The sequence below is a fragment of the Hermetia illucens genome, chromosome 2 (assembly GCF_905115235.1).
Source record: "Hermetia illucens chromosome 2, iHerIll2.2.curated.20191125, whole genome shotgun sequence".
In the NCBI taxonomy this organism is placed as follows: Eukaryota; Metazoa; Arthropoda; class Insecta; order Diptera; family Stratiomyidae; genus Hermetia; species Hermetia illucens.
The window spans coordinates 66,975,439-66,995,527 of record NC_051850.1 but is presented as its reverse complement, the minus strand read 5'-3'; the positions used below and the strand labels follow the sequence as shown (position 1 = coordinate 66,995,527).

At 40.1% G+C, this 20,089-nt stretch overlaps 1 protein-coding gene across 5 annotated transcripts in view; it reads left to right on the top strand.

Moving 5' to 3' along the window:
• Positions 1–17,067, top strand: part of LOC119647447 (four and a half LIM domains protein 2) — a 258,080-nt gene extending 241,013 nt beyond the window's left edge. For all 5 annotated transcript variants that reach the window (XM_038048373.1, XM_038048374.1, XM_038048372.1 and 2 more), the window contains 3 exons: positions 10,993–11,162; positions 11,230–11,416; positions 16,009–17,067. In XM_038048373.1, coding sequence (XP_037904301.1) covers positions 10,993–11,162; positions 11,230–11,416; positions 16,009–16,166 — 515 coding nt within the window. In that variant the 3' untranslated portion in view covers positions 16,167–17,067. The remainder of the gene's footprint in view (positions 1–10,992; positions 11,163–11,229; positions 11,417–16,008) is intronic.
• The last annotated feature ends 3,022 nt before the right edge of the window (positions 17,068–20,089 follow it).

Below are 20,089 nucleotides of genomic sequence, written 5' to 3'. Positions count from 1 at the left end.
ACCTAAATTGCCGATAAGTCGTCCAGTTCATCTGCTCTCTAGCTGTGCTTCGATTTGCTCGAAAAAGTTCATCTTCGAGCCGAGCAGGATCGAGATTCTTTCTTTTGCCTAGATGACGACTTCGGTTTCTTCCTACGTAAGACTGAAGTGCATCAACTGTGGGTGCGAAAACCGACCACGCACGACACTTCTGGCACGTTCAGTTTTAGCTGACTATCTTAAGATTCATTTCAGAGGTCTATCCCTAAGGTGGATGCCTGTTACGACGTAATCCCTATGTTTCTCTGTCCCTACAACGTCTTATCCTTAAGACAGCGGTCTCACAGCTAATCCTTCAATATTCCCAAGAGATGGCCTTGTAGATGAAATTATTCTTTGTAATTTGTAGTGTACCTAGCATATCTGCAATCTTACGGAATCAAAGGCATTTTTTCCATGAAGCCTTTTAAGGAGCAATACTCGTCAATCCACAAGCATCCACAACCTACTTGACATGATTCACTGCGTTGACTCCCCGGCAGGACGTATCGTTTCAGCGCATCTATTCCTCATGAGCTTTTATGCGCTGGACTAAGCAAAACTATTAATCCATCATACAAAATGTTGGAGTCAAAGCTTGCCTGCAAAAATTCCTTTCTAATTTTTGCAATTTATTTTTCTCATTATTTTATACGCTATAAATTTTTCCAATAAATGGATATGTATAATTAATCTAATGTGAAATTAATTTGAATTGGAATTGGAATAGAATTGGCCAAAACGTTTTGGTTTTAATTTCGAGGTACTGTATTTGTATCACAAAACAAGTCGGGAAACTAAAGGGGAAAGGTCATGATAGATAAAAATCCACCTAGTGGGCGCTCTTCTTATTCATTAACAACTCTGTTGTTACACACAATCGTGACAAAATATTGGTAGCCGCTGTTAATATATGATGAGAGCGATGTCTTTAAAAGTTCTTCTTTTTATTTATTTAAAATACATTTTTTAATATTTTAAAGAATAAAGAAGTTGCCGATTTATTCTGAATATAAAAATAAATAAATATAATATGAGGCTTAAACTATGGAATAATCAGGGGATGGACAGATGGATGAAGAGCTTATGTAGAGTCGGATTTCGTGACCCCGTATTGTATGTCCTACAAAAGATCTCTTAGGTGAATAGTACCACCTTGTTCGTTAGGTTCAGAAAATATTTGCCTTCTCGCCCTGTCAACCCCAAGGTGTTAAAATTTTTTTCACTGAATATGATCATGTGGGGCATCAAATGAAAGGGCTTGATAATTACTTTCCAAAACTGGTCTTATTTCTGATATTGGGTGAGACATAATATAGGGGAGTGAGGGCTCAAAATGTATGCCTCGAAAAGGTGCAGCAGGTCTTGTTCTCAGAACCTATCCAACCGAAAAATCTGAAAAAAATCACAACGGTGCATCTATATAAAATCTAGGCCTCAAAAGACGTCCAATTCCGATACCTGCTCAAATAAAGTTAATAATAGCATAATACTATACTTTACGAATTTACCCGAAAACCTCCTTCCAGCACAACCTAGCAATACAAAATGGCACTGTTATAAGTAATAATATAATACACAATTTTGGAAAGTTTGTGAACGAACGAACATATGAACGGCGGAATTTTATATATCAAGGAACACTTTCAATTTTTAGCTATGTACGAATGGAAAAACGTGCATAACAAATTTCTCACAAAAAATGAACACAAAACCTTTATACCCGAAGCGTCCAGCTTCACCTTTGCTTCCAAGCAATTCAGTTGGATTTCATCTCTATTTTGTATTGAAGCGTGTCGCGTCATCAAGGAGATGAGGGCAGAAGCAACACGTCAGACGCTGCCTCACCTCCGCTCTGGGAGCAGCGTGATCGAAGCGGTTCGTAGATGTTAAAGGCTCGATTACATGATTCGTAGAACATGACATGACTACGAATTATATTGAGCGTAAATCAAATTATTTAGAAGTTGGTAACAGTTTACAAAAAAAAAGAATTTTCGCACCAGGAAGCGTACACTTATTCCAAATGATTATTTTAGAAAAAAAGAAAGATGGAAACCATTTGTGACTGATAATTGCAATAATATTGAACACGATATAATCGCTAAACATGGAGCAATTTGCAGATCGTAAATTACGCAAGCAAACCTATAATTTTATTCGATTTTCCCAACCTTGACCTTCCAAGCTGGCCATTCTACATGGAAAAGTTCTGTCAACTCTGTCAGCTTAATTGTTCATCGTTTCTGTGACGAGATCAATCAATAATAATTTCCACTCATATCACAGACCTATTGAATACGCTCCGTCTACCGCCATGAATTACTGCCATTGAGATGCCTGCGGAGACCAAATCTTAAAATTATCTCGTGATGTCAGACGAACCGGGTGAAGTGATGATAAGTAGATTTTAAATCCATTTCGTACTTGCGAGAAATGAAGTGGTCTTCATAAATAGCGAGGAGAACTAAGAAATCTTAGAGTATAAATAAAAAATGTGCAAATATTATTTTACTACATACAATCGATGAATAAGATGATGCTGCCGAGATCAGGTTTCCATAGTTTTACCCATATTTGCTGAATGGGAGAGTGTGGAGGCTAAGCAAATTTTTCTGAGCCCAGGGTTGCGGCTGCTTTATCTGTTTACAAGTCGCGAGTCAGCCTCAAGTGAAATAAATTGAAAATTTTATTGATTGTTTTATTGGGTGAGCTTAAGTTATGATTACTACAGGCGAGGGGAACGCTCTATTTGGATTCAGTAAACTTGGACTAGTTTATTCGAGAAGCATCACCGTATCGCCAAGAAATTCATACATGGAGTGAAATTTTTCAGTTCATTATACGCTGAAAAAATTTGTCATCAAAGCAAATTCTACAATTTAGGTTTGAATGTCGCAAGCCTTTGCAAAGCAAACACCCGAAGCTTCCCAGCCCGATGCTTCCCTAGATGTCTTCGATTTGATAAAGTTAAACGGGCAATTGAGCCTCGTATTTGGTTTGCAAATGTTATTAGGGAAGGGACACGCCTACACTTTTCTCAAGTTATAAATCAATATCTAAATAGAATTACCCAGGGAAGTCGTAACACTAACCAATGTTCCTCAGGAAAGTCCATAAAAGCATGAATTGCGTCTAGAATTACGAAGCACGTTATTTTTCGCGTGATTCCAAACGCAAATGCCAACCAAGGCTGCTTCCAACTTTGAAAATAAATTTATTTGTTATGTCAATGATAACAAACAGAAATTAATGCATTTTGTCTCGGGCACCCACAGAACTCAGCATCCTCGCGTAAATTATAATGGCCGGTCTCAAACTATTATCTCATTGTTCTTGGGCAAAATTGGCGCGTAGGCTCAACACAAAAGCTTCACTGTAATTCGTAAAGGTGGAAATTCAATAAAATATCTAATATTTCGTAAATTTCAAAATTACGAATAGAAGTGATGTCACTTTTAATTGATATGTTAACATGTTTGTGTATCTGACAATCACATCACTGGCATTGTTGCGCATTCCCCGAATAGTAAAAAGTTGATAAGTCAACTATTGTTGAGGAACGCAAATGGCAAGACTAGCTCTTCTCCGGCAATTTCCCACCCAATTAACAATTTCAAGTGTTTATTACTGTCCCGTAATTGGACGCCAACGCCTCCGTGATTTCTAAAAGACAAATTGTTTTTAATCTTCGAATTCATTCATCCATCCGTGATTTCTAAAAGACAAATTGTTTTTAATCTTCGAATTCATTCGTTACAAATTTTAGTGTTCACCGATACGATTGTACGATAATTATTGGTTTTTACAGAGTAGAGTGAATAATCCTCCTTACTTGAGAATTATGGTATCTCCGAAGCCACCCATAAATGAATTATAAGCTCAGATTTGGTTGCAAATATCTTTCTGCCTCTATGTATGTAGCTCAACTTTCATTGCAGAGCTTAGCCAATATCCATGAAAACAAAAAATATGTAAAGTAGTGGAAATACTTGAAGTAATACTTGATCTGAATTCCAGTGAGAACGCCCGTTGAATAAGATATTCAACAAAGGCGTTAGCCTCAATAATGTGAGAAAAATAATATCTCATTCATGTCTTTCTAGTATTAAAATTTATCTGAAATATTTATTTCCTTATTTAGTCGAGGCTCTTTCCTAGAGTAATCTACTATGAAAAAAGATAGTTTTTTAATTAAGGGCAGACAATACAATCAAGCTTCGAAGAAGGGTGAACAGAGCATCTGGCTCCCGAAAGATAATATAATCGCATGTAAAGTGCCCGACAAAAAAATGTTCGCACTGTGAGTGTGAAAGAAAATCCAAGTTCAAAAGGGGGTTTTCGGGTTTACCATGAAGCTGGAGGATAAGGTTGTGCTTCATGTGATTGCATGTGAAGTTCTTGTTATTTACACCAGCAGAAGTTCTATTCGAAGAATATGGTGGAAAGGAAAGTTGAAGCTTTGAGGGAAAAGTAACGTTCGTCAAAGATTTGTGTGTTAATAGTGGAGTACAAGAAAACATATATACAAACGATTTGTTAAACTATTCCTTTTAAAGCGGTCTTTAGTATTTCGTATGACCGCCTTTCGCCCTAATCACTTTGCAACTCGCGTGGGCATCGATTGGTATAAATGTTCAATAAAATCATCCGGAATTTCATTAAGTCATATCTTTTCTAAATGTTTTTCTAGGTTTGCTTTGTTCCTTCTCGGTCTTTGTTGCCCCTTCATGAGCGCCCATAAATTCTCTATGGGGTTCAAATCTGGGCTGTTTCCTGACCATGGCAGCGACTGTATGCCAAGCTTCTCTTTCCAAGATGTTACCTGTGAATAGGAACCGTATTGAGGGTAAAACAGATAAAAACTTTGACACGGGAAAAATTTTGTTTACTTTCAGTACGAGCTCTATTACATGGTGCCGAATCGTCCTGAAACATTACTTCACCAAAGTGCTCATGCAGTGCTCATACCGTCTGAACAGCGCAATCTTCAATAATTTTTTTATATTTTTCTGCGTGGACAGCACCGCTTAGAAACGAAAAACTACCAATTCCTTTGGATGTTATGCATTCCCACATCATTACTGAGGGAGAATGGTCAAATCTCCCTCCTGTTCTTCTTCGCACTGGGGACGGACTGTCTGATCCCAGCAAATTGAATTTCGACTCATCAGAGAACACAGCTCCCCTTCTATCGTTCACAGTCCAGTCACGTCGATCCCATGCCCAATTCAGCCTTTTTTCGAGCATAGCCTTCGTTAAAATCGGTTTTTTTGCTGGTCTTCGAACTCTGATTCTTAATTCATTCGATCGTCGCTGCACCGGTCTCACACTGACTGACACATTTTCCCCTTCCAGCAATTCAGTACGTAATTGAGGAGCAGTTGCAAAACTATCTCGCAAGGATGCTCGCTCTAATGACCGCCTGGGCTGGGGAGTAATCGCCTACTTCCTCCCGCTCCGTTGTTTTCGGCCCAGACGGCCATCTCTGGCATACTTTTAAAAAAAAATTCTAGTACTTGCCTCAGCGATCACCCCGTTTTCGCAAAACCAAAATACGGTCCTTTTCCTCTACACAACCTTTTCCTTCCTGGCATTTTTTTCACACAAAATTATGGGTTTCACTCTCTCCCCTTCCAAATCTCCAAGCAAACTGACAACACCAATACCTAACTTTAAATCCCAAAGCAGACATCATTAGGCGTGACTAAATGTTGTCTAGAGGTAATTAAAAAGGTGGAATCAAAAGTGGTGAGTGCCAACAATTTTTTGTGGGGCACTGTATGTGGAAACCGGAAGCTCAGCGCTTCAAGTGTTAACGATTTTATGGATTTTTTTATATAAGCATATTTGGATACAAGATTGGTCCATTTATACGTACCTCGTAGTGTATATGCGTTGAATATGTCCGATATTCCCTCCAGTTCAATGTGATATTAATATTTTATCCCTTAGGGAACAATTATTTGACGTAGAAAGGGTCCTACTATAACTTCGTTAAAAATAATACGATTTCCACCAAACTTTGGCGTTCGAAGTAAATTTACAAAATATAAAAATATACTATTATTAACTTTATTTAAGTAGATATCATAACGCAGGATATGTTGAGGCCTATACGGCATATGCATGGACCACCATAATTTTTTTTTTCAGATTTTTCGGTTCCATACCGGGCAGTAACAAATTCAATTTAATACAAAACCATTTAATTCACTTTCCTTTTGTTTGTTGTTTATGCAATGGGAGCATTAATCATTAAATAATAAATACTCACTTCATTAAAATATAATAATAATTTACGACAACCAAAAATATAAATAAAAAAACAAGCCGTGTTTGTCAGTTACAGCCGATTTACTCGGAAACGGCTAAACCGATTATCACGAAATGTGGTGAGAAAATGTAGTCTTCGTGTCCCTTTACATGCAGCGAGCGGCGCCATTTTATGTTTAATTTGAAGGGGGGTATGACTCGCGGTTTCATCCGACGTTGCCTGACCTCTGCCCTGGGAGCATCGTGACCGAAGTACAAGTTAGTATTTGTTCCCTTTTATTAATTCAAAAACACGACACGTGTATGAATTGTATTGAACACAAAACCGCCTTGTAAAATTTTATACCTAAGCCGACCGAAATTTTGTTTAAGAATCGAGGGCTTCCTAAGTCCGCATCCACTTAACACTTTTTTCTTTAAAAGGGTGCTCCCGATACATGCGAAAGGGACGTGTAAATTTTTTTTCACAGAGTATGATCATGTGGGTTATCAAATTAATGGGCTCCATTAGTACTTTCTTAAACTGATCTTATTTCTGATATTAAATAAAACAGGGGAGTGAGGGGTCAAAATGTGTGGTCCAAAAAGTGAAACAGGTCTCGTTCTCAGAACCTACCCAACCGAAAAATCACAGTAATGAATCTATACGAAATCTAGGCCTCAAAATACATCCCGTTCCGATATCTGCACGAATAAAGATAATAATAGTATATTATCATGTTTTAGAAATTTACTCGAGACCCCCTTTTAATTCATCATAGAAGTACAAAATGTGGTAACAGTGTAGCTGATAATTATATAATAATAAGTTTGGACGCAATCCAACTATTACTAGCAAAGTCATTGGAAGTCAAATTATTCCATTTCATGTAAATTTATTGTATTCTATGGCGTGTATGACGTCATCATCATATGTATACAGTGAACTTATATGAAAGGCGTAGCCCATGGAGACACTTTCGCTTTTATTTTTTAGGTTTTTTAGTTATTTGGATATCAGCATCAATTACTGGAGAAAGCATGTATGTGTATATGTATATGCCAATGAAATTTGCAGGTAGTGTTCAATAAGATGGACGTGTGTGTACGTATGTACACCTTCATGCAGAAAATAATGTGCATTAAGTCAATTTTGTGCACAATATTGATGTCTTTAATATGTATAGACATATGCCTATTGGCCATATTGGTTGGGCAATATATGACGGAATATTTTGCACTCTTATGAAACACATTCATAGAGAGTTGTTCACATAAAATGGACACAAAACCTTTATACCTGAAGCGCCCAGCTTCCGGTATTCCGAATCGTTTCAAATTTAATGTGCTCCGCTTTGCTTGAAATTTGTTGAATATCTCTTATTATCGCAGCAAAACTAAATACTGACGATTTTTCCATTACTTAATATTTTTTTTTTTGTTTAAACTAAGATCTATCATTTGTCTTCTCGCCCTCTCATCAATTTTTGATGCACGACCAGGTCAGTTCCATACTTAACAATGCACCTCGCAGCATTGGAAGTTTTTTTTTTCTGAAATTTTTTTTATTGACAATAATAGGAAATAGAAAACTCTTTTTAGTTTTTCCTGCTCACCAACTTTTAATAAAAAACGCCAAAAATATTATTATTTTATCCAACATTTACCCTTTGTTTGGTATAATTATTTCGCACTGCACCACGAACACTATGCAAACATTCGGTGCTGCAACACATGACACTGCGATCGCATGTTTCTAAGTACCGTTATCCGTCGTTAAATTGAACGAGTCCATTTTTCAGTGATATTCACTTTTTTACTAATTACGAACGGAGTAATCAACCGAATAACAATCAACCGAATAACAAAACGTGATCAGCTTTAATACCTGGACTAAGTCACAATCGTTTCCTCCCTACTGCGTGTTCAGAGGCAATTTATCCTTTGAAGTTCTTCCTGAACACGATTGACAATGCAACTTAATACCGTGATTACCCCTAGTCGAAATGATCTCCTCCCCCTCGCTACCATACCTCGGGCACACGAAAAGTGCATGGCCCAAGTCTTCATATCCACTTTAACCTTCAGGTCAAGATGGAAATTGTCATAACCGAAACAGGCTACTTCTGTTCTTCGAGCTGGCGTGGTCCATTTGAGTAGCAGTATGGGTTTCAGTGAGCTTGATCTACGGTCGATACGACAGTAATAGTCGTGAATTTGGCTCGAGAAACATTGGCTATTGGCAAGTGCTATGCGGTGGCGATGTTAGATGTCATTTCGCCAACTGGGATTTGATTATGGGGACCTTATCTAAATTGGGTGTCCCTGGTTATTTAGCTAGGTCAAATGAGAGCTGCCTCTCGAAGAGGCTACTCTGCTACGAGTTGGATCATGGGGCTAAAGAATACATTGTAACAGTAGATGTTCCCCAAGGTTCCACATCGAGACCCCTGCTATGGAACCTAATGTATGATGCGGTGCTTGGCGTACCAGAGAAGGCAACACTGATTAGTTCTGCGGACGACCTGGTGATGGTGATAGTTATGAAGCACCTCAAGGAACTTTATGGAAATGGATCCATTCATGCTGTCGAATCATGGTTGCGAATGGTTAAACCAACCACAGCTGTCCGACTAAGCGGTCCTTTTTGTCAATCACAGGAAAAATAGTACTGTGAAAATCCAGGACGGTGATCATGAAGTCTTCAAAGTTCACTAGAACTTTTCTCAGGTAAAATGCAGTAAAGATTAGTTCATCTCTGGCCCATGATACCCAATTTCGGAGCGTCAAAATTACAGTCTCAGGCTGCTTATAACGCGGGTGGCGAAATCCATCGTGAAATATGTACGACTTCTGTCTGAGCAGGAGCATTACACACCACTGTGGACCAGAAGAGGGTGAGTTCTAATTCCCACCTGACACTGTTCCTTAGAAATTTTTGGATCGTTTAGCATTGACCAGTCCCCCGAAGGGTGGGGCTCAAAATGTATGCCCCGAAAAGTGAACAAGTCTCCTTCTCAGAACCTATCCAACCGAAAAATTTGAAAAAATCACAACGGTGCACCTATATAAAATCTAGGCGTCAAAAGACGAACAAAAAGAGACGGCGGGGGCATGTTACGTTCCAATGTCCGAGATTCTTGGATGAAAGGAGGTTGAACGATACGATCATCGTAGTCACGAGTTTCTTCCATTAATTTTGCTTTGTGGTTTTTTAGCAGTTTTATTTCTATGGGTGGGATTGTTGGATTTGCGTATACATTTTCCGATTTGAAATCTTTGGGTGTTTCCCAAATTGTATTGTCTTGAATAATAAAGTCCGCTAGATCATAAAAGCCGATACCAGCACTTTGACATCCATTGACTTTACTAATCACTTAAAGAATTAGCGAAGAGGAAAAAGTTCCTGTCGTTATAAAACCTTTATAAACGTTAATATTCAATGTAAATATTAATCCACGAAGTTCAAGGAAGTCATATATTATATATGCTTTGAGCGCTGTTTAGATTGGCTTAATGGCCATTCCACCAGAAAGAACGTCCTTAAGTATAAGAACAGCTTGTAAGGAAGCAACTATACAACTTTTTATTTGGCTCATTTATTTTCGCTGTTATGGATGCTAGTTTACTGTTTTGTTGAAGCATATTTCACCCTCGATATAGTTCCCATTAAATGTCAGCAAGTAATAAATTTAATTTATAGCGTATGCTCCTATGTAAATTGACAACTCTATTAGGAAGCCATGAATAAATTAGGAGAGAAGTTTCGAGAGCTCCTTATAATCCGTGTGTGTGTATGTTCGCGAAAGTATCCGTCGCATGCCATATTAACTTCATATGAAAATTAATTTGATTCCATTGCGGGACATGCATATGTAATTCATTTGCGATTCGGTTGCTTCTTCGTTCCATTAAAAGGCAGTTCTTCGGGCTAGCGTGCCTATCAGCAACATATTTCACTGTATTGGCAGGGGAGGACCTTTCATTCAGAACTATTTACAAATACATTTTTCTATATTTATCCCTTCAGCAGAAAGTGTCTCCTAAATAGGCTTTTAATGGCATTGCCTGCTCTTGACGAGACTGAAGTCATTCACGTCTTCTACTACAAAGTATGAGCATTATCGGAAACGCGAACTCCATTAAGAATTCCAGCCGAGGGAGGGAAAGTATTAACGAAGAATCCACCGCGACGCAATCGATAGCTATTATGAAGTATGTTAGTAGTGCAATGTCATTTACCAGTCGAGCACACCTGAAATCCTTTTCACCCCGTACACCTGCCCTGGCCAGCACTGCCATCGCCGTTATCGCGAGTCGTCTGCAAATTGATCGACGTGGGGGTGTATGGGGGTTGAGTTTGCATGTTTCCGCGTCATTTAACTGAAAGCTTCAACTGTTACTAATGCGCTTTGGCTGTTTGTCTTTTCTAGCATGCTATCACCCGCTTAGATCTGCTGTTCATTTTGAGCGATTCCCTGCTCGTCGGGGAATCGCTAAATGAACTCCTGCCAATTCTCATTTCCTTCAGCTAATCAGCGAAACCGATTTAAGTGGAAAGAAAATGATAAAACATCATCGAGAGAATGCTCCCTCAATTCAAGGGTCGTTTGACGAGAAAGCGTTTTCTATCCACGGCATTTAGTCCTCATACTGTATCGCATTCAAATTTATTATGTCACGTTTCTCACGGAATATCTGTTCTTAATTCACTTGCAGGCACAAAGAAGATGGAATACAAGACAAGGCAATGGCACGAGAAGTGCTTCTGCTGCTGCGTATGCAAGACGCCAATCGGCACCAAGTCCTTCATCCCCCGCGAGCAAGAGATTTACTGCGCCGGATGCTACGAGGAGAAGTTTGCAACGCGCTGCATTAAGTGCAACAAGGTAACTATCGCGAAACTCGAAGGTATCTTCGCCAGAGGAGAGTTATGCACGGAATGTTCCATTTCAGATTATTACGAGTGGCGGAGTCACCTACAAGAATGAGCCATGGCATCGTGAATGCTTCACTTGCACCAATTGTGCCTGTACTTTAGCGGGACAACGATTCACTAGTCGCGACGACAAGCCATATTGTGCCGATTGCTTTGGAGAACTTTTCGCGAAGAGATGCACCTCGTGTGCCAAACCGATTACAGGTAATTTAGATATTACAAATCGGCATTTATCCCCCAAGAATTGTGTGTTAATGTAGGTATGAATGTGGTCATTAATGATGATTATACAACAAAAAATACTCAAATTTTTTAAAACATTAGCCTCTGAAGGAGCTGAAGCGCCATAGAAATGATTGACCCACTATGCCCGGTATAGATGAATTACTCAACACTTGGCACCTCTCACTTGTAACTTACTTCAAAATTTTACATCGGAAAAATCCTTTGTTGCCAAGATAGGATTACATCAATCATATTTTAGATCCTTATGTCAGGCTAAAGAGAAAATGTCGATCCTTTGTTTGTGAAACTTCTGTTACCTCTTTTTCAGCCTTTATCTCTTTTAGCTACGAGGCCAGCCGGTTTCGATCGATTGCGCCATTTTTCTCGGTCATCGGCCTGATCTGGGTAAAGTCCAGATGCTTCTAAATCATCATCTAGCGAATCAAATCACGGTTGTTTCAGTCAGCATTTTGGTCCTTTCCCATTGGATTTCTTGTTCAGACCAATCTTGGCAATGGCGTTTCTTTCAGTGTGATTTACATGCCATCGAAAACGCCTCGCAATTTTTTCAGGATCGTTGCAACTCCATATCGATTGCGCGTTCCAAAATATTAATTGTATGGGATAACAACTGAATCGAATGCTAATTTCCTTTTCCATATTGGAATCGTCGTATTTTCTTGCCTGTCAGAGAGTGTGCTACCATTCTCAATAATACGAATAAAGAATTCACTGTTGGGTCTCAGCTCTTCGCTTCCCAGAATTTGTAAATTTGCCAATTGGTGAGTGGCTTTTTCTCAAGGGCCATCGTTTCTATTTCGTCACTCCGAAACCAATCTGGGTTGATGGAGCGCTTGGTGACCCTAAGGGTTGCAGGCCATTGATCGTGCTAGTTTGATTCCATGTTTCTTCTTGTTTTCTCGTAAAACCATTTAATTTCCAGTGCAGTCCAGTTGCAAGAAAGCAACTAATGCGATGATATCATAGGAAACAGCTTTGCTGTCAGTGATGATGAGAAAATAACGGCGTTTTATAGAATATAATCGATTTGTCTGGCCCATACCAAAGAGGCTTCACTCCAGGCAAATCAGCAACAGATCAGATTTTCTCTCTGCGGCAAGCGATGGAAAAACTGTTGGAATATGGACAACAGTTACACCATCTGTTCATCGACTTTAAAGCCGCCTATGATAGCATAGCCAGGGTAAAACTGTACACGGCCATGAGAGAATTCGATATCCCGACGAAATTAATAAGACTGACTAGGCTGACCCTGACCAATGTGCGAGGCCAGATAAAAGCAGCAGGATCACTCTCAAGACCATTCGACATCAACAACGGTCTACGACAAGGGGATGCGCTATCATGCGTCCTCTTTAACCTGACCCTCGAGAAAGTGATCCGTGATGCCGAGGTAAATGCAAGAGGTACGATCCTCTTCAAGCCCACCCAACTACTGGCCTATGCTGACGATATCGACATCATGGGAAGAACCACCCGAGCTGTACAAACTGCCTTCATTCAGATCGAGCTGGCGGCGCGAGATCTTGGGCTGTACATCAATGAAGGCAAGACAAAATATATGGTGGGAACGTCAGCACCGAAGACGAATCAACCAACAACATCAAACCGCACTGGTCAAACACAAACACGAACAAGAATAAGGATAAGAGAATACAACTTTGAGACCGTTGACAATTTCTCCTATCTAAGGTCGAAAATCACAACCGATAACAACTACGATGATGAAATCCACGCACGGTTGTTGTCAGCCAACAGAGCCTATTTCAGCTTACAAAGACTGTTCCGCTCGAAACGTCTCACCATAGGGTCAAAGCTCTTACTGTACAAGACTATGATCTTGCCAGTCCTCATGTATTCCTCGGAAACTTGGGTTCTTAGCAAGAAAAATTGCGAACTCTTGGCCGCGTTCGAGAGAAGAATCCTCCGAAGAATTTTTGACCCCCTACATGAGGATGGACGATTCCGTAGCCTACACAATGACGAAATCTATGACCGATACCATGACCGTCCGGTTGTGGATAAAATCCGGCTCAATAGGTTACGGTGGGCGGGTCACTTAATCCGTATGGATGAGGATGATCCCACCCGGAAAGTCTATAAGGGCAATATCTATGGTAGAAAAAGAAGACGAGGCAGACCCTGCCTAAGATGGAGCGATGGCGTGGGTCAGGACGCCAGACAGCTTTTAGGGATATCGAATTGGTGGACTTCGGCGCAAAGCCGGGATGTCTGGAGTTCTTTATTAAGGCAGGCCTAGACCGGATACCGGTTGTTGCGCCGTTGATGATGATGATGATGAATCGATTTGTCTATTACTGTTCTCGCTATTAAATGTAGGAAGACAAGGACAAGGTCGACAATACGCTGGTCACCCTCATTGTGTGTTCTAAACTATTTCCCCATGACATCTGCTGCTGTCTGCCTTTCCGCCCAAAGAAAGAAGAAAGAATGGCTTACCTAGTGTCCGTAGCCTTTTTCTAACTAGAACTGGGCAATCGCAAAGGAAATGCTGCCCCCTTCTCCGCAGCCTCTGCAATGCGAATTGTAGGCTATGCCGAGTCTGGCTACATGGTCCTTGTATGCATTTGTTATAGGGCGGCCAAATCCTCCATTGTGTCTATCCGAGAAAACTCCCGTACCGACTCCACTAACCATCTTTTATCCATCGGTGAAGAATACTGTCTCATATCCTTGCGACACCGCGCCGGTCTTCCATTTTGCGCTGGGTGGAAACTCCGCAGCCCAAAGTTTCTCGTGCGTGGGGCGTAGTTCGTGGGGAATGCCCAGAGTTCCTGAGGATGTTGCTATGTTAATAGGGCTTCGCTGTCCACGTAATCTGACTGTACTGTACGCTGGAACGTATTTAATGTGGATGTCTAGGTTGATAGCATAAGCCAGACAGAACTGTAGAGCCCCGGTAACACCTGCATACGCGGTTTTTTAATCCTATTAAGCTTCATTATATTGAATCTTTTGTTCAGAACTGCCACCATAGAGTAGAATCGTGCATTAGAATGGGACGTATCACAGCGGTGTATTTCTAGAGGACCATCTTCGGCCGGAGTCCCTATTTCTTTGCAAAGGTCCTCTTCCAGGAATAGAAGGCTTTAGAGTTCTTCTTAACCCGCAGTTCTGTCTTTGTGGGCCCAAGTCGGAGGCGATGACTATGTTTAGATGCGATATTTAAAGGTAACTATTTTCAGTGTCTATCCACCAGGGAATGACTCGATGCCGAATTTTTAACACTAGCCTGATGCTTGGGAGGACACTGTCTCTTCTGGTTGGAAGTGACTTTATTTCCAATGGAATCTAAACCCCGGAGGGAAACGCATGCTCGAAAGGCGGTGAAAACTAGCCTCACTGGTATCATGGGTGGAGAGGCGATTATCTCTGAAAAGCATCTCGGCAAGGAACCGTCAATACATCGTTTTTGAAGTGCTTGACGTTATCCCTTGGCGTGCACCAGGCCGGCGCGCTCCCTGTACGTAAAACGTCGCCAAAGTGAATATTGAGAGATTCGTCGATAGCTCTTCGAAGAGACAGAGCCCCCTTACTCTAGCTAACCCTTTCGTAAATTCAGATATAAGCCTGAAAACGTCAGTCTTGTCACAGACCAGGCACAGGCCTTCTATGTATTTATGGGCGGTGTAAATTTCCGATCGGTGAAAGGCCTGTTACAAACTCTGGCGTTTGGCAAGTGACATACACCAAACCGTCAAAAGTATAGATTAGTTAAAAAGAGACTGCACAGCGCGATAAATAAAAGTAGAAGCTAGTCGGCGAGGTGAATGGCAATGTATATGGACTACCGCGGTGGATACTGTAAGGTCGTGGTTGCGGTTCACTAAGCTGACGTGGCAAAGTACACTGAATGAGCGGCAACTCCCTTGGGAAAACGAGCTAAGAGGCGGATGGACTGCGCAGGCCATCGGCAATTTCTAAGCGCGTATGAAGGTCTTACGTCTTCCTTGCACAAAATTGGGAAGGCATGATCCTTTATATGCTACGCAGAAGGTGGTGTATGCCATCTTCTTTTCTTGTAGAAGATGGAATGAGATTCGTGAATAAATTTATTCAGGAAAGCTTTCTCCGGAAAACATTTTTAGAAAGATGATGATAGATGCAGCGACGAAGAAGATTGATCTCGACCGATGAAGGGACCTGATGAGAGATGTTCTTTAAATTAAAAATCGAATGTGTCAATCGGTTTCAGGCTAGTTCTCTTTGATGAGAAGGTGTTTAATTGGTACACACATTGGGACAGTTTACCGTTCCGATAGTCCAACGCTCGATAGGTAAAAGCATTTACTTATCTTACTCAAAATAACAAAAAAAACACGCCAAGTTCGCGTAACATTCGCATTTCGCACGATGCAGTATTTATTTTGGAGTTTACATTCTAGCGGGTCTGCGACGCTTAGCAAACATTCTCGTCGTATAAAAAATATGCAAAACTAAGCGACAAATTGAATAATAACCTTTACTCGAACCCTGCATTGCCAACATGTTTATTTCGCCCTAATAATCTTTACTCTCCGCCCCTCTAGGTATTGGTGGCACCCGATTCATCTCGTTCGAGGATCGCCATTGGCATCACGACTGCTTCATTTGTGCCAGTTGTAAAACATCCTTGGTTGGACGCGGTTTCATCACGGACGGACCCGATATCATTTGCCCCGAGTGCGCCAAGCAGAGGATGATGTAATATGCAAGTATCACACGTATCAGAGACGTCCTGGCGCCAGAAGATTATTACGACGACGAATTCAACGATTCAATCCAAGCTTAGAGATCCTTTGAATTATTGAGAATAAATTTTGAATAGATGAAAACAAATTCTAGCGAGTAGACGTGGAGAAAGCAAGTAAATGAGCAACTATGAAAATGTACTATATCAATATCCTTATTTGAAATGCTAAATCTACCATGAGACGTTATATAGAGATCACAGAGAATATTTTACTACTTTTTACTTGGAGGTTACAAGGAGAACAATGAATGAGAAGTGCTACTTAAAGATACCAATTAATATATTTTACAAGCAAAGAAAGTAATAAATTGAGAGCAAAATTTTACAAAAAAATCGACGATTAAGAAACGTAGAGAGTTGACCTTGGACGACCACACGCTTGTTGTCTGACGAATATTTATATAAATTATGTGTATATGTTACATTTCTTGTTAATTGTATTAATTTTTTAAAAACATGTTTATTGTATTCTTTAATCAGCAAGGCAAACGTTATTTATAGTGATGAGGTTGATATTCGATTAGATGTTTGTTCAGTTGTGTATGCAGTTTGTTCCTTCTAAAAATAATGTTTGTTGGTCTTAACTTTGTAATTAGGTACTGCGAACTTCATTCATTTCTCAAAATGTCTTAAGTATGCTTTTACTGTATACAGTTCGTAATTTTTAGTTTCTAATCCAAATTAGATGTAATCAATAATGTTGAAATGACAATTTCATGAAAACGAAACAAAAACAAATAATTTTTAACCTTGTTACTCTCCTCAAATGATTCTTCCCTAATATTCTTATGAAAATTAATTTTGTTTATATATTATTTCTAATTTGAACTACAATAAAAGTTATGTTACTCGGTAAGGACCTTGTTTCTCTTCAAAAGACTACCCCTACAATCCCAAATCCGAGCCAAACTCAGCATCTGTACATTGACGCAGTTTCTATTAAGGTTTTGTGTTAAACCTATGCAAAAGACGGGTGTCAATTTATTTATCAAATGAAGGGACCCGATTAGTACTCTTCGAAGCTAGTCCAGTTTCGACATCAACTTTAGAGAAGGGTACAAAGATCGGAAAGCGATCACTAATTTTAAAGAGCCATACTCAGAAACTACCCAACCGTCGTATGTATGGTGATTGCGCGAAATGAAGCGCGAATTCACCGGTCCCTACGACAGTCAAATGACGCTCAAAGAATTAAGGCGAAGGCTTAAATGTGTTTTTGTAAGAAACCAAAAGTTTATGGACTAGGTATGGCAGATTAATGGTCAGTGAAGAGTTTATGGTTAATAACTACATTTTAATTTTTAAACGCGTTTTTCCGAAACCACATGTTGAAAATCGGGCACTACCGTAGCCCAACGAAAATTTTTCAAATTTTCACGACTTATTCAAAACATATTTCTACAGTTGGCAAACTAGGGTAATTGTTATTCTTCGCACCGTTTTTTTTATGCATGAAAGAAAGCGGAAAAAAACATCACAATTTACAAAAAAAAAGTTTGAAAAGGCACCAAAAATGTATCTTTCAATATTTTTAAATAATCCTAGCTTGCGAACCGTGTATATGTATATTTTTCAGGGAGAATATGTTGGAAGTATACTGTAGAAATTTTAGCTTGAAATTCAAAATATTCACCAAGTGCTGTGGTTCGAACGACGATTATGTATTTTAATTAATCGTTTCTTCGCGATATTTGAATTTTTTTACAACTCCACCATTGAAATGTTTCATCATCATCCACGACGCAGCAACCGGTATTCGTTCTAGACCTACCTCAGTAAGAAACTCTAGACATGCTGGTTTTGCGCCTAAGTCCACCAATTCGGTATCACTATCTGGCATTCTGGCCTACGCCATCGCTCCATCTAAGGGGCCTGCCACGTCTTTTTTTACCATAGATATTGCCCTTATTGACTTCCCGGGCTAGATCATCCTCGCCCATACGGATAAGTGACCCGCCCACCATAACCTATTGAGCCGAATTCTATCCACAACCAGACGGTCATGCTATCGCTCATAAATTTCGTCGTTATATAGGCTACGAAATTGTCCATCCGTAAGGGGGCCAAACATTTTTCGGAGAGTTTTTCTCTCCAATGCGGGCAAAAGTTCGCAATTTTCCTTCCTTGCTAAGAACCCAGGTCTTCGGGAAATACATGAGGGTTGGCAAGATCATTGCCTTGTACAGTAAGAGCTTTGACCCTGTGGTGAGATGTTTTGGCAGAACTGTTTTCATAAGCTGAAATAGGCTCTCTTGGCTGCCAAGAACCGAGCGCAAATTTCATCGCCATAGTTGCTACCCATTATGCTTTTCGACCCCAGATAGGAGAAAGCATCAACCGTCTCAAAGTTGTAGTCTCCTATCTTTACTGTTCACATTTCCCCAGTGCGATTCGATGCTGTTGCTTCTTCGGTTTTTGGTGCTGACGTTCCCACCATGTACTTTGTCTCGCCTTCCTTAATGTGCAGCCCAAGATATCGCTCCGCCTGCTCAATCTGTCGATTGTAAATCTCGGATTGTTGTCTTCAAAATATCAACACCGTCAGCATAGGCCAATAGTTGGATGGATCATGGATCCCTTTTTCCCAGGGCCAGGTTAAAAAGGATGCATGATAAGGCATCTCCTTGCCTTAGACCGCTATTGATGGTGAATGGTCTCGGGGGTGATCCTGTTGCTGTTATCTGGCCCGCACATTGGTCAAGGTCGGTCTAATCAGTCTTATGAATTTTTTTTCCTGGAGTGAAGCCTCTTTGGTATGGGCCGATGATATTTTGGGCATATTGGGCTATCTATGATTGTTGCACGGCGTGATATCTCCCTTCTTACGTGTTGGACAGATAATGTCCCACCTTTTGACTATCAGTTCACGAACCGATTTATGTAGTTTGTCACATCCATATTTCAACAGTTCGGCTATAATTTCATCGACTCCTGACGACTTATAATTTTTAATGGGTTATATACAAGTGCAGTGGATGATGTGACGACATTTTCTCTATTTTTTTAAAAAGCGGTTGGTAGCATCGATTAATACATTTCGTCAGGTATTAATTTTATTTATTTATTTTTAGAAAACAAATTTATAAATGGCGGTTCTTAGCATTTTTCCAAATATGAACTATTAAAAAATGGTGGCGATTTCACCAAAATATTTACTTTTTTCAGGTGTAGAAATTGCGATTTTTTTACCCAAAGAAAATATTTTTTAAAAGAATTAAAAATCCTCTTTTCAGCGACTAGCTATTATCATACCAAATAAGTAATAAAAATTTGGCGTTGATTGGACCAATCATCATCATCAACGGCGCAAAAACCGGTATACGGTCTAGGCCTGCCTTAATAAGGAACTCCAGACATCCCGTTTTTTCGCCGAGGTCCACCAATTCGATATCCCTAAACGCTGTCTGGCATCCTGGCCTACGCCATCGCTCCATCTCAGGAAGGGTCCGCCTCGTCTTCTTTTTCTACCATAGACATTGCCCTTATAGGCTTTCCGGGTGGGATCATCCTCATCCATACGGATTAAGTGACCCGCTCACCGTAACCTATTGAGCCGGATTTTATCCACAACCTGACGGTCATGGTATCGCTCATAGATTTCGTTATTGTGTAGGCTACGGAATCGTCCATCCTCATGTAGCGGGAAAAAAAATTCTTCGGAGGATTCTTCTCTCGAACGCGGCCAAGAGTTCACAATTTTTCTTGCTAAGAACCCAAGTTCCCGAGGAATACATGAGGACTGGCAAGATCATAGTCTTGTACAGTAAGAGCTTTACCCTATGGTAAGACGTTTCGAGCGGAACAGTTTTTGCAAGCTCAAGTAGGCTCTGTTGGCTGACAAAAACCGTGCGCAGATGTCATCATCGTAGCTGTTATCG